This window comes from Zonotrichia leucophrys, chromosome 3 (genome assembly GCF_028769735.1).
Source record: "Zonotrichia leucophrys gambelii isolate GWCS_2022_RI chromosome 3, RI_Zleu_2.0, whole genome shotgun sequence".
NCBI lineage: Eukaryota > Metazoa > Chordata > Aves > Passeriformes > Passerellidae > Zonotrichia > Zonotrichia leucophrys.
Window position 1 is genome coordinate 41,382,611 of NC_088172.1, and position 15,231 is coordinate 41,397,841.

Here is a 15,231-nt window from a genome sequence, read left to right on the forward strand (position 1 = left end):
TCTGTCTAGGCATGTTTAGTTTTCCTCAGACTTTGGGAAAATACCGTTCTGTATGATATATTATGATTATTGTCCTTATTAAATAATTTGAGGGCACATGTCTTCTGATCAGGAGGGTGAAAAGAAGGAGGGGTCTTGGTGTTGCCTGACTTTGGAGCCTTGCATGTTAGGAGGGCCCTCTGCCATAACATTTTATTTCATCAGGAAAGAGGGCTTTTCCAAAGAGGTATCCATAAGGTAAGTAAAATGGGGCCTCTCCTTAGACCTCCTCATTAATGTAGGTGCCAAGACTGACATGTAAAATTTCTGGAAAAATATATCTTTTTTGTCACTGACAGATTCATCAACATGTTGGAAAGTTAAATCTGGCACTGACAGATTAATTCTTTCAGCAGTATAATCTGGATTTCTTTTGACTTCTGCTGTCATGGCATTGACTCTAAAATAGCTTTAGAATTAAAAAAAAAAATTCATCTTAATGAGTTTTCTCTAGTTTTTGTGGCAGTGTTGAGTAAAATATAAGCCTTACCAGAAAACAAAAGTATATGTTTTTAATATATGCACTAGTTGAATAAAAGAAATATGGTTTAAAATGTCAGTGGTTATTTGTTTCAGAATGCTAGGAGACTAAGGAGACTGACATTTTAAATTTATTCTTTACATTAGTAGAATCTTCAATAGTCCAAATATCCCAGGATACAATTGTGAGAAAGTCTGCTGGTAATTGATATATACATGGAAGGGGCATGTAATTAAGAGCTCTGGTCCGTTCTCATCTATTAACGTAGTCATTTTAGGTCACATAATAAAGTACACCCATAACTGAGTTCCCATTTGTGTCAACTAACAGAGGTTGAGCCGTTTGTCATAACAACCCATGTGGACAGGCATGCTGCTCATTAGCAGAGCATCCCTAATGGCTACATCCTAGAGTAGGTTTACATTTTAAAATAAACAGAGGGGCACTGGGTAACAGCTAACTATAACAATCACCCAAAATAATCTGGGAATGACACTGTTGTGGAGACTAGCAACAGCAAACAAGCTTGCATTAATATTTTAGTTGAAATAGATGAGCATTATTGGTTTTGCCTGTAGAAATTAAAAGCTGGTATTTAATAAACCCCCTTGATTTTTCCATGGATTGGATATCTAGATACTGTCTAAAACCTTATGGTAAGTTTGTCCTTATATTTCAACCGTATTTCCTTTTTTTAGAGGGAACAGAGGATATTGATGTGTTTTCTGGCATTTTATCTCTGAGTGGCCCCTAGAGCACTCCCCACCAGAAGGGCGTTCTGGCCAAGGAGATCTGTGCTCGTGATTCTTTCCATATGCCGCTGGCTTGTCCCGTCCCCGTGCTGAGCGGAATGATGTAATCAGAGTCACACATCGTGCAGAAATAACACTTCAGTCAGACTCTGGTTTGGACAAAGCAGCCAAAAGCTCTCTTCTTTACTAAGCCCACCTTACAAACAAACGCCTTGGGAGTTCACAAATTCTGCACCCTTCTTGTAGCAAGAGAGAGGTTCCAATTTGCAATGGCCAGAAAGAAATTTCTGTGGGTTTGTTTTTGGGTGTTTTTGCACATAGTTGATGCCCCACTTTTAAAGACAAGTATGTTACCAATGTGCAGTAAGGTGTGGGATTTAACAGCGATTCTGTGGGTTTCACGGGGCAGATAATTACTGTCAAGCACATGCAGACATTCCAGGGCAATAGCAGCAACTAAGGAGAAACTAACCGGAGGCTTTGGAATAACAAATCTGTGACCTTTCTGCTGCTTTCTTATAAACTAGCAATCACGTAGCCTTCTGTTAGTCACTGCTTATTAAAAAGTATTGGAGCATCCTATGGGACCCTTGCTGTTAGTATCCAGATAGTGCTTGATGTTGAACAATACAGATTGCAAGGTAAAAATAGATATGTGTAAATAATTAAACATGTGGATAATGATTTAACTAAAATGAATTCATATATGCCAAGTTGCCATAAAGCAAGTCTCCGTGCTTTCACCAGAAATTTATAGCATCTGTTTGACACCCAGTAACCAACTAGAAATCACATTCAAAGAAAACTTAGGGGGACTTGTAAGACTGTGGAATAAAAGTTAGTATAAAAGAAGCTTGGAGGATGCTGATACACTGTCTCCTACAAAGAGGAAAAAAAAAAATAAAAGGGAGGGTAGGAGGATGAATTTGATATCTGGAATATATATTATGTTAGTAAGTGAAATATCAAACCCTTATGCTGTTTTTATCTTCTACATATGTAATGTTTAAAAATAGAAATTGTGAATGTCTGTGAAATTAAATAGCTAGCTGGATTTTGAAGAGCTCCGTTAATATCTAAATTGGTGTAGAAGATAAATTGGTGCTGACGTTCTGTGGGAGCTACTGGAAGCTCACTTTGTGGCATGACTGGTATAAAAATTTGCTAAAACAAGAGCTAGAGGTAATCTCCTAAAAAAGTAACATAATTAAATTTCTATGTCTGCTTAACATGACACTGAGAACAAACGAAACAGAGTCAGTTCTAGTTTATTAATGTGTCAACACAGAAGCATCATAAAAGCAAGCCCTGTGTGCGAAGGACTCTCTTGTGATCAAAGCCAAAAATGAGATAATATGAGAAAGAAGCTTTAGAAGCATCAGAATGATGATCATAGACCTGTGAGGAAACAGAGGGAAAGAGGTTAAAAAGTAGATTAAGATTTTTAAGGAGCTAAAGTTTACTTTCCTCTGCATAACACCTAAGCAGTACAACTCTATTTTTATAGTAAGCTCTTAAAACGTCTTTCTATATGTTGCTTTTTTCCCATACTGACATGAATGTAGCCTTTTACATTTAACCACTCCTTTGCCTTTTTTCCTGTCAACTGAACTGCAATGAACACAAGCATGTGAGATTGGCTGCTGCTGAAACATGACTGGTAAAGAGAGAAGCAAACCTGTTTTACCTTAGACACCAGAAACATAAATCATCAGTTTTTCAAGTATGTTTTTTAACTTCTTTGTTTTTGCAAAGGACCAAGCACTAAGGTTGGGCAGATAATGGGGTTTTTGCTTTGGCAGCCAACCAGAAAAATGTGGGAAGGGTAGAATCTGAGAGGTTGGGTTTTTTTCAGTCTTCTTTTTTCTCCCCAAAACGACAATTGTAGAGTATTGCTCCATTTATTAAGAAAATATTCCACTTGATCAAAAAAATTACTTTGTTTTGGAGACTTTGTAAGAAAAATATTTAAGATTTGGTCTGGTTTATAAACTAAATGTTGGTAGTCTCATAGCCCTTGAAAGGTGTTCTCCCTCTTGATAGGGAATGGGTCAGGACAGACCCTCAGAAGTGAGTCAGGACAATAAGAAGAGTGCCAAGGCATTGCCTGTTGCATTGGGAAGACTGTACAACTGCACAAGCAATCAAGAGGGCACTTGGCCCCATTGCATGCCTCGTTTGCATCCACACTTGACATCTTGTGTGCATTAAACTCAGCCATGCTCACAGCTGGGTACCAATATCTGAGGTAGATGGCATCAAAATGCACTACAGGGCTGTCTTAGAACTAATTTTCACCTCTAAGCCATTAGGAGAGAGTTCTCACTGGTTTCCTTTGCACGCACCTAGTGAGATTGAGAATTTCTGTACTGAGGAGTTAATACTGGCATCCTTCCTTTAATTTCCTCCTCCAGGAGTTACTCTGCAGTGATTTGGCATGGGAAAGTTTGGAGCATTAAAATTCAGGATGTCGATTACTTGTGTAATGCGTGTGTCAGGATGTGCTTAATTCTTCATTTTGCATGCACTGATACCATGTTAGTTGTTGACCTAGAGGCCAAAAATCAATCTCACACTGCTTGGAAGGGTATTCTATATCTCAGATTAAAGAGGGTTATTTTCCTATTTACTTCAGTTTGTTTTTAAGAACTGGATACACAGTGAAGGAAAGATGAATCTAAACAGCCCACAGGTCATGATCAAGGAACTCACTTGAGCAACAGAGTTTGATTTAAATCCTGCCTTGAACTGGCCATGTAGTGGTTTTTCCCTCTTGGCTTGTATTTCTGAGAGAAATGCTAATAGAATTGTAGAAACAGAATGGTTTGCGTTGGAAGGGACATTAGAGATCCTCCCGTTCCCAAACCCCTGCTCTGGGCAGGAACAACTTGGACTAGGCAACGTTGCTGAAAGCCCCATCCAGCCAAGCACTTCCTTGAGCACTTCCAGATTTGGGGCATCCACAACTTCTCTGGGCAACCTGTGCCAGTGCCTCACCACCCTCACAGTCAAGAGTTTCTTCATAACTCTTAATCTCCTTTTTTAGTATAAAACCATTCCCCTATGTCTTATCATTATCTGCCCATGCAAAACCCCTCTTTTTCCTGTGTCCCCCTTTAGGCACTAGAAGGTTTCTGTAATGTCTCCCTGGAGATTTCCAGGCTGAACAACCCTATCTCTCTCAGCCTGTCTGCACAGGAGAGGTGCTCCAGCCATCTGAGCATCATTCTGGCTTCCTCTGGACTTGCTCCAGCAGGTCCACGTCCTTCCGTGTCCTCCTGAGGAGCCCAGAGAAGTTTGCACCACTGCAGGTGGGGTCTCACCAGGGTAGAGTGGAGGAGCAAAGGCCCTCCCCTGCTGGCTGGCCATGCTGCTTTTGCTGAGCTCAGAACAACTGGCGTCCTGTGCTACAGGTGCACATCACTGGATCATGTCCAGCTTTTCATCCACCTGAACCCCAAAATCCACCTTTGTAGGGCTGTTCTCAGTGAATTCTTCTCCCAGTCTGTACTCATGTCTGGGATGCCCCAACCCAGGTGACCCTGCTTTCAGAAAGGAAGTAGTTACTTGGTAGTGAATAGTGAGATATTAAAGAAACACATTTCTACTGAGAGAAGAGGCAGTAGTAGCATCAGGAATGTTGTCAAGGAATAGAGAGGTCGTAGTGATCTTGGCTTTGTTGGTGATAGTGATTTTTACTTTCCATCCAAAATTTTATGCAAATGGTGTACTTATTTAGAGTTTGGAATTGCATTTAATGAAGGTGCTGTGTATGCATAGAAGAAATGCAGTGCTATCAACTGATCAGTGGAAAACAGGGTCTTAATCCCCCTCTTCATATTCATTGTTCATTGCAGAAGGTGGCAAATCTAAAACAGATAAACCACATTGCAGCATGCTAAAATTCTCAACACATGTAGGAAAACCATTCTACTTATCCATAATTCCAGCCTTATCCATGATCTCTCTATTTCTCCAGTTTCTTCATGGAGGATTCATATCAAACTCTAAATGTAACAAACATATTTTATAGGATACAGATGAACAGAAATTTAAAGAACACCCCAGGCATGTATTTATCCTGTGCCATTCACAGGATTTGTGCAGACAGCAGATTTTTGTGCAGAACAATGCATATGGCTTTGGATGTTTATGGAGTTTGATCATGAGGTAGCAAACCTGTTCAGCACTTTTTCCTCTTACATAACCTTCTCAAGTTTCCAGATAGGCGCCTCTTCCAAATATACCTATACCTACAGATACAGGTATATAAGTGCAAAAAGGTACTGTAGGGGTGCCTTTATCTTTTAGAATTTAAAATATATTTTAGAATTTTTAAACATTTGCCTGTGCTCAAAGTTCATATGTTTGCAACTAAGTAGCTGTTCTGTATAAAAGAACCTATTGTAGATTATTTTTGTTTACTTTGGATTTGTTTTTTTGCTTTTGTAAGATGTGATGCCTTTAAAGGCTGACAAGGCTAATGCAGCCTTGAGGTAGAGGTTACTTGCTGTCATCAGGCACAGTAATTGTGAAGGTGAAGTTCATACTGATGTTCAGTTTTAGTCTTGAGTAGCTTAGAAAATAGCTTGTTGTACAGGGCAAAGTGTGGGCTTGTTTTTATCTATCTTTGTATAAATACATCCCACTTTTCTTAGTAGTTAATAGTTAGCCCTGAAAACACTTTATTCGTTTGCATTCAGTGCACACCTGTGGCTCTGTGCTTTCCCCCAGTTTATCAGTCAGGCTATTTAGCAGGTCTGACACTGAGAGATGCATTTGAAAAATGAGAACATCATTTAGATACAAATCCATGTAATGTTTGCTACTTGATCATTCTTCTTGTGAATAATTTTCCACGTTTGGTGTACATTGCTTGGTTCCCTTGACAGTAAGTTAAGGGGAGTAGCACTGATTTATAGCAGCTAAAGAGTTGTTTCTTCAAAAGAGCTTCACCTTAAGAACAGATGTTGACTGTGGGTTTATGTATTTAGAAATAAGGATCTTTAAATTGTCATCTTTGTTTTTTCCTATTACTTGTGTGAATCTCCTCTGTGAAATTTTATACAAGACTTAACTGTACAGAAGTGCAGTTTGAGGAGTGTTATGACAAAATTGCTTGTCTAACCCAAGCTGGGTAACTGTGTCAGTATTTATGATAAGAGTGCCTAACATAAAGGTTTTTACACAGAAAGGCTGGGGGGTTTGTTTGGGGTTTTTGTTGTTGTTGTTGTTTTTATTTCTTTCCTGAAGAGATTAGGAGCCTAAATGCAGTTATAACTTCTCAATTTATCACCTCCCATGTAGAAGACTGCTTTCTATTTTGTCAGAAGCAGTGTCATGGAAACTATTATATGCTCTTACACTGTAGAATTTGATGTGGTACTCTGTTAGAAACTAAACATAAAGTTAGCATACACCTTAACAGTGAAGGTTACAATAAATCAGTTCCACTGACAAATCCCATTTTAAATTTAGTCAGGTAAAGATCAGGTTTCGGCACAATAGGTTTAAGCAGAATCTAATTAGGAGCTTGTGTGTTGTTAAAAAGATACCGAACTTAGAATTAAATTTTTTTAATTAGCTCAAATTCTTTCATTCCACGTTTCTTCCACCCTAATGTATAGTTTAGCCTCAAAGTCTTTGTAATTGTTCCAAGCAGATGCCTTTAAAGTGAAATTCCCTGTACCTGTTTGAACTCTGATTTCTGAATATGCAAAGGTTTAATGAGACTAAAAATACCTTGGAAATTAGAATTCATGATATAGCTGATGAAAGGAATTTTTCTGTGTCAAAGGATTCCTGAAAGGAATCATGGTGCCAGAGTGTTGCATATAGTTGTCATAGAATATAACTTTAGTTTTATGTATAGGATCAACAGCATTTTAATAGCTCTGTCAAATATAAGGAAAGATGTAAAAGCAGAAATAGAGAATTAATTGACATTGACAAATAACCTGATAACTCAGGTTGGTGTATTTAATTTAAATCTGTAAGACAAATATTTCATTTTAAAAAAAGGAAAAAAGAATGTTTAGCTTTACTGCAAGCAGAATATGGAATCAAAGCTGAGAGAAGGTGAACAGTTAAAACTGTTGATAAGAAATTCATCTGATCAAAAAGCATACAGATAGTTTCTTTACATGACAGTATGAATGTGCCAAACTTGAGTTCTTCCAGTGATTTAAATATGCTGAAATAAAAATTAAAGGTCTTTTTTTTTTTTTTACTTGCACATGATATCTTTTACCATCATTGCAGCACCTTAGAGTGATGCTCATAATTTTTACATGCTGTATTAATGCATTTGGAATGCCAATAAATGCTTCTGCAGCAGAACTTCTTTTGTTTTATCTTACTCTTTGGGGATTTTTTTTCTCATCTCTTCACACTGCTGCTTACACAAATGAAGATGAAATCATATTTGTCGAGTCATAAAATAGTTGAAACTGGAATGTGTGTGCCTTCAGGAGCACAGCATCATTTCTACTGATTGCAGTAGGACACTCATCTCAACAATTTTAATTCATTTCTGTAATAAAAAATAGATTGCAAAAAAAGTGAAAGAGGAGAGCATGAAAGCATGAAAGCAACTGATGATTTTTCAGTTCATAGGAGTTTACTTTCATTATGTATTCCTTCACATTTTCTTTTCTGTAGAACCATGGGCTGGACGTACTGTAAGTACTGCAGAATTAAAGTCATTGATACACAATGTATGCTTGATTTAACAGGAATATTTTCTCCATACCAGCATACCACCTATATTATGAATTTGCTTGGTAAAAATGTACTGTTTTTCTAAGTTCAGTGTAATCATGGGACACAAGCCAGTAGTTCATAGAAAATAATTTGAGTATTGACAGCATTTTACCTCTTTTCTTTCTTATAATTACAAAAACCCAGTGTTTATTAAGAATGTTAATTCAAGCTGTAGTAAAACAGTTTCCTCTTCTCTGCTTCTGTCCTTGAATGCATTTGGGAGATGAAAAAACAGTGTAGTGAGTTGTTTTATTATACTTGCTGTAAAGACAGCTTTTGTCTCATAGGCACCATTTGTCATCAACTGACTCCTTTGGAAAAGAAAAAAGATCTGTTACAGGAGGTTGGAGGAGTATAAACCATGGCATATTACTTTATCAAAAATTATATTAAGCTTTCTTCAGACAAATAGATTCTATTTCTGTACAATAGAAATAGAAAAAGTATTCTGCCTTTCTCCTAGCAAAACCCAGAATATTTCAAGCATTTTTCAAACATTTAGCAACTTAATCTTTATAAAAAAGTTTTTGAGCTTTGAAGATTAATGCTGTCCATACTTAGGATGGGAAAAATAGTTTAGAGACTTGGTAAGTAGCTTATTACTGTGTTAAAATTCAACAGGAATCATCTGACTTGGGAGACTTAAAGTCATATACATATCACAGTAGAGTAAGGGGGAAAGCTAAGGAGGTGAAACTCAATTAATTGTTGTCTTTATTTTTTGACAGGCTAGTGAAGGATGCCCCCTGGGATGAAGTCCCTCTTGCTCACTCCTTGGTTGGTTTTGCCACTGCTTATGACTTCTTGTACAGCTACCTTAGCAAGATTCAACAGGAGAGATTTCTTGAAGTAATTGCCAATGCCTCGGGATACATGTACGAAACATCATACCGACGTGGATGGGGCTTCCAGTACCTTCACAACCACCAGCCTACCAACTGTGTGGCCCTGCTGGCTGGAAGCCTGGTCCTTATGAATCAAGGTATGTGCTGAGCCATAGGGATGTTTTTTTCTAAAGTCTATCAACTCAAATCAGCCACTTAAGCACCAAAGTTCAGGATTTGATAAAAATGCTTCTTAGTGTACAGCACTATTGGGTTTACTCTTTTGCTGCTTAGTAAAACTTTATTTAGTGAATAGAGCAAAAGTCTGTGGGCAGATGTACAAGTCATTATGAGTATGTATATAAGTTCAATTTTCTAAGTGATTCTGAAATTCTTACCTCACAGTTTATATAAAAGTTAAAAATCCCCCTTGTGTGTACAGTTTGTCAGTCCTGATTCATGGACAGTGTCTTTCAGAGTAGATCATCAATGTAGAATGATGCTTGGTCTCCTTACACAAAGCATTGTGAAAGTCAGAAAGCAGTCAGAAACACCCAGTGCTCTGACCTGGGAGCCAGACAACAGGATAGCCTGGAATTTCATCCATGGCTTCACCTGGAGGATCTGCAAAAGTGTAACTTTATCCACCCAAGTGCCATGGCTTAGGATCTTTCTTCCCAGCAGCCTTTTCAATGGAGATACCCAGGGTGTACTTTTTTTCCTTGAACTCTGCTATTGCACCCCACAACAAACATTTGTGCCTGGCTTCCTCTTCTTTGCTTTGGGGGCATAAAACCATCCTTCACATTTCCAAGGTGAATACTCTGGCCAGTAGCTTTTGCCTGCTCTGTCAAGGGGCTGTCCCTGTCCTGCTGGAGAGTGCAAGTCACAGAGTGAGAGAGAAAGCAGGTGAGCAATCTTGACTTTAAACCCCAGAGGTACTTCAGCTGAGAGATGGAAATCATGGAGCCAGCTCCTGCTTTTATAAGAATGAATCCATATTTCATCGGGTAATTATTTTATATGTGCTAGAAGTATTTTGAAAACATGATTCCCAGTGGAATTACTTATGCGCTGCAAGTCCAGGAAAATCTAGTTTCTGGATGCTGATGGTGTTGCCAAGCTGCTCAGCCCTGCCAAACAGAGGCACATCTGCCCATCACTGGAGCTTTCAAGTGCCCAAAAAAAAGTGACAAAAAACTGTGGCACCTACTGTGTTTGGAGGATCATTTTTTGCTAAGTGCCTGTCAAAACAAACACACTGACTGATGTGTATATGTTGAAAAGTATCAAGAGCATGTGTGGCAGTTATTCCCTATCCTCCTGTCTTGCCTTCCACAAATTGAAGACTCAAAGCCATGTTTATTCAGTGGGTTTGCTAAATTTCATATAATTCCATCCTTCCCTAAGCCTTTGTTAGCGCAGAAAGCTGGCAGTTTGCAAGATGATTCTGCTTTTCATTAGGTATAAACCATAAGTATGCCTTGTGTAAAACAATGAAAGCATCAAAAAGCCGGGCAATATTTTTTTCACCAAAGTGATGGTGTTTGGGGGGAGGAGGAAGGAAAAAAGCAGGAAACTAATGAATTCTTGAGCAATTTGAAAATAGTAATATTTCAAATGAAAATAGGTCAAAACAGACTTTATATTTCTAAATTTAAGTGCTGTTGTTTTGATATAGAGAAACCTGGTTTTTTTTAATAGCAACCTAAATTTAACTTAAACTTAAATTAGGTTTTTCTGTTAGTCTAACATGGAAAAAAAAAAGGCAAATTGTAATTCCAATATGAAGGAAAATAATTTGAAGGAGAAAAAAAAAGGAGGGAGAAAAGGAATGAACATGTTTTGCTTCTGCATCAGATACATAGCAATTGCAAATAATGTATCCCAGTGTAGACCTTTCTCACAGAAGGTTTAAATTCCAGCTAGTAAGTTTAAACACAATTCAGCTATTGAAGCTTGTAGACGCTAAACAGCCAATTTAAATGAATGTAAATGTTTCCAAAGGAATGAAAGTGAAACTAATTGAAGTTAATTCTAGGCACGTGCATTTGGAGAAGTATTTAGACACTCAGATGTTCAAAATAGAAACTTAAGGCCTTGATATTAGTATAGATACCTGATTTATATACTGCTAAATTTAGGTGAAATTTGTTCTGGTTTGCCATGTAGCCTGACAGGGTGTTGAGTCTTTTAATTTTTTCATTTCAATGTATTATTGTTCTTTTAGTGTGCTACAAGTGTAGTGTTATAGCATAGATATACCTGAAGTAAACAGAACATTAATGCAGTACAATGGTAAAGGCACTGTGCTGAACCATAGCAAATCCCATTCTTGCAGCATAGCTTCCCTTTTATGTCACAAGGGAAAACAGGAGTGGAAACATTCAGGATTTTATTCTGACAGACCACTGTGCTGCCAACTCCATGAAGAGTATTGAAAAAGTGTCTTAATAGCTGGGAGTGAAGTGGAAGTAGTACCACTGCCACTGTTGCTCAGGCCTTCCCCATCACAGTTTTCTCTTCAGCCAGGCATTTAAAGTACTGTGATAGACTCAGGTTGTCTGTTTTGCTTAGACACTGCTATTTTTTTTTTTTTGTCTCGGTTGACTGAGCAGGATTTGGCAGCCTTGACTGGTAGGATGCCTGAATTACTCATCACTCTGCTGAGCATAAATACAGTGTTGGTGGCAATGGGATGAAACACTGAGTAACAGGGCTGAATGTAGCTCCTACTCCCTTAGCACATGTGCTTCATTCAGCAGGCACTGCTTCACCACATAGTGAGGTGCAACATGTGCCAGCTGGGCTTTGCTATAGGGTGGAATTAAGTCTGGTTCAATCTGTGTCCAGACACTTTGGACTGGGAGAACACTAAGCTGCCATGTAGAAGCACAAGGCATTTGATGTCTGTTTCGACCTACCTCTCCTGCTACTCAATCCAAAAAGCCTTTCCTCTGCTGGGTTCCATGTGCTGACTTCTGCTGGAGGCTCTGCTACTTGTACTTAGTGAAAGCAGACTGGCACTGAGAAGGTTTCTTGTGACCTCTTCCCAGGTCTTGATTTGTGTGGAGCAGACCAAAACATCTCTAGGCTGAGAATTTATATGCCTTGAAGATTAATTTTATTCAGGAATTGAAGAATCTACTTTTGGAATTACCCATGCAAAGCTCTTCCAAAATAGCTTTTATTTGGATAACCCTTTAGGTTGTACAACAAACTGAAAATATCAGTAGAACAGAGCAGGTCTTAAAATAGAGCATGAGCTAGCTCATCGTCATATCAGTTAACTGCAGCTCAAATGTGAACTTTTTTACTTTTTTAGTCTCTGTGTATCTCATTACCATGCTGATGATCCTGCCAGTGAAAAATGACCGATCAGAATTGTTGCATTATTGGAGCCCTCTAGTGGGGCCATTGGTTTGTTTACATACAGCTTTAATTTGAAATGCAATATAGTCTTGGTTTGGCTCTTCCCTTTTTTGCATGTCCTGAATGTGTTCAGGAAATTTTCTTTTTAAGTTGTAAAGCATAGCCCCATATTACTAGCAAAAGGTGTTTGATAGATTTTCCCATGCTCATGCGACCTTGCCTTGCTGTATTTAAAAATGTCTTACTTTTATTTTTCACCTTAGAAGTACAGGGATGCTGCAGCAATAGGTTGTATTATAGACCCCTGGGCTGCAGATTCCGTGCTGGGAAGGACCCCACAGACAGTACCATGTATGAACTGCTGTGTCGTGATTAGTTTTGCCATTGTCGTTTTCTTTCAGGCTACCTTCAGGAAGCTTACTTGTGGACCAAGCAAGTGTTGGCAATCATGGAGAAGTCAGTAGTCCTGCTGCAGGAGGTCACAGATGGCTCCCTCTATGAAGGGGTGGCTTATGGCAGCTACACAACCAGATCACTGTTCCAGTACATGTTTCTTGTCCAAAGGCATTTTGACATCAATCACTTCAGCCACCCCTGGCTCAAGCAGCACTTTGCATTTATGTACAGGACTGTCCTGCCTGGTAGGTCCTTTGGGTGAATGAAGATGAATCTCTTTATTTTTGAAGCAGCAATAAATTTCATACTTTAAATAGGCCATTTTAAAATAGCACTCTGCTTGGATATTTTTCAAAATAACCATTTCCTTGGATTTTACCTTCAACAGTTATCAAAGCAGTAACAGCCTTGTTTATCACTGCTTCTAAATGAGGGACACTTTCCACTAGCACAGGTTGCTCAAAGCCCCATCCAGCCTAGCCTTGAGCACTGCCAGGAGTGGAGCATCCGCAATTTTACAACCTGTCCACGTGCCTCAGTATTCCCACAGGAAAGAACCTCTTCCTCATATCTAAACTAGGTCTACCCTCTCTCAGTTTAAAGCTGTTACCCTCTGTGTTGCTTATTTGCAGGACACTTCATTAGGAACTTACATTGCTCAAATTCCAGGTAAAAAAAACTTAGATAACTCTTTTGAAACCCCAGATCTACCCATGTATGTAACGGGGGCTGAATGCAGCTTTGGTGTGCCAGCATATGCACATAAGGAATTGTGCTGAATCCATGTGAGACCCCAGGCATCCTTTGGGAAGAGGTTCCTAAGAGCAAAATGAGCTCACACTGATGGTTTCAAGGTGAAGCTGATTATCTTGTTCTTTGGGGGCCCCTCTGGTTTATTCCTTTGCAGAGTATAGATTCACATAAAAACATGAAAACTGTAAAGGGAAAGTTACCTTTGCCAGACTTGAGTGAGGAGAGGAAGTGGATTGCATCTTACATTTTGTGTGGTGCTTTGGCTGTCCATAGCCCAAAGCCAACGAAGAAAGGTGAATATTGAAGTTAGCTGCAGCAGAAGGAAACCACTCCTGTGTAACCTATTTACGGCTCATTTACAAGCAGGTCTATAAACATCTGAAAAGGCTGCCTCTGTTTGCACTGCTTGGCTTCACTGGCATGCTCTTCAAAAGCATCTTTGTGTGCTTATTTGTTCTTTCTCCTTCTCGCTTTTCCCCAAGGGTTCCAGAGAACTGTGGCCATCGCAGATTCCAACTATAACTGGTTCTACGGGCCGGAGAGCCAGCTGGTGTTTCTCGACAAGTTTGTCATGCGCAATGGCAGCGGGAACTGGCTGGCAGAGCAGATCAGAAGGAACCGAGTGGTGGAGGGGCCAGGCACACCATCCAAAGGGCAGAGGTGGTGCACTCTCCACACTGAATTTCTCTGGTATGTAAGGGAACGAGTGGGCTCAAAAGGAGCCTGGCAGCTGTTTGCTGTTAGTGTTAATTCATTATCTTTAGATGTGTGCCGCAGAGGCCGGGCTCAGGCTGTCCATGTGCCACCCAGGGTCAAGAGGCACAGAAGAACTTCTTCATTTAGCACAGGTTGCTACAGGGAACACCCTGGTCTTGTCCTACATCTGATTTTATGGTTTCTTTCCACTGTCTATTGCTTTCATAGAATACTGGCCATTCCAAAGGAACTGAAAATTTCCCTGTATGTAGTCTTCATTTAATTTGGTCTTTTCTAATGGCGTTTAATCCTGTTGTGTTTTTTTATGATGAATTAGGTGAATATTTAAAGCATAAGTTCTCATTCAAAAGTTCTGTAAAACAGTATAAACTTTCTTTTAAAAGTTAAATAATCCAAGCAGTAAGGTTACTGTTAACAGGATTTGCATGCTAATTAACAAGTTATGCTTGGAAAAAATGCCATGCTAGATGGATATTTTCCCATGTAATTTACAGTTATGCTAACTTGTATGTCAATCTTCTTAAAGTAAGAAATTAAAATAGTCAGGAAGCTTTAGATCTACATATGAATTCCCTTAGTTTGTGGAGGTAACAAGTATATTTTCGAGGAGTGAGTGTAGCTCTTTCTCTCTTGCAAGAAAAATCTTATTGAATACCTGTTGGTTTGCCCTTACGATGTGCACATTAGAGTGCATGTTTCTTAGGCTTCAAGCAGCCTTCAACTTGTTACTTTCAAAATATTAAATATGTCTTCTACAACCTCATCCCATCACTGTTTTCTCCTGTCTCTTTATGGAAATTCTGTGACTGTCTAGGGCCTGCCAGAAACTCCTGGTTAGTTGTAGGAGTAAATCTGATTCTGGAACCGTCTAACAGAAATGTTAGTGGGCTTAATATGGTTTTGTTTATTTTGGTAGCTTAAAAACAAAGCCAGAAGGTTTTGGTTTGGATTTTTATTGTTTTGACTCCCACGGTTAAAATTGTAATAATTTTAACCTTTTCTAGAATTAATGTCTTACGTCTTACTATTCATACAAGAAAAATCATGAAAATTTTTCTTCAGCCTAGTTTGAAGAAAGAAACTAACATACATTAACTGATACAAATAATAAACATTTAACCTTCAGAATGCCTCA

General features: G+C 38.8%; 1 protein-coding gene across 3 annotated transcripts in view; it reads left to right on the top strand.

Annotated features, from left to right (window-relative positions):
- Positions 1–15,231, top strand: part of DSE (dermatan sulfate epimerase) — a 34,971-nt gene that overhangs the window by 15,601 nt on the left and 4,139 nt on the right. For all 3 annotated transcript variants that reach the window (XM_064707924.1, XM_064707923.1, XM_064707925.1), the window contains 3 exons: positions 8,763–9,016; positions 12,632–12,871; positions 13,862–14,069. In XM_064707924.1, coding sequence (XP_064563994.1) covers positions 8,763–9,016; positions 12,632–12,871; positions 13,862–14,069 — 702 coding nt within the window. The remainder of the gene's footprint in view (positions 1–8,762; positions 9,017–12,631; positions 12,872–13,861; positions 14,070–15,231) is intronic.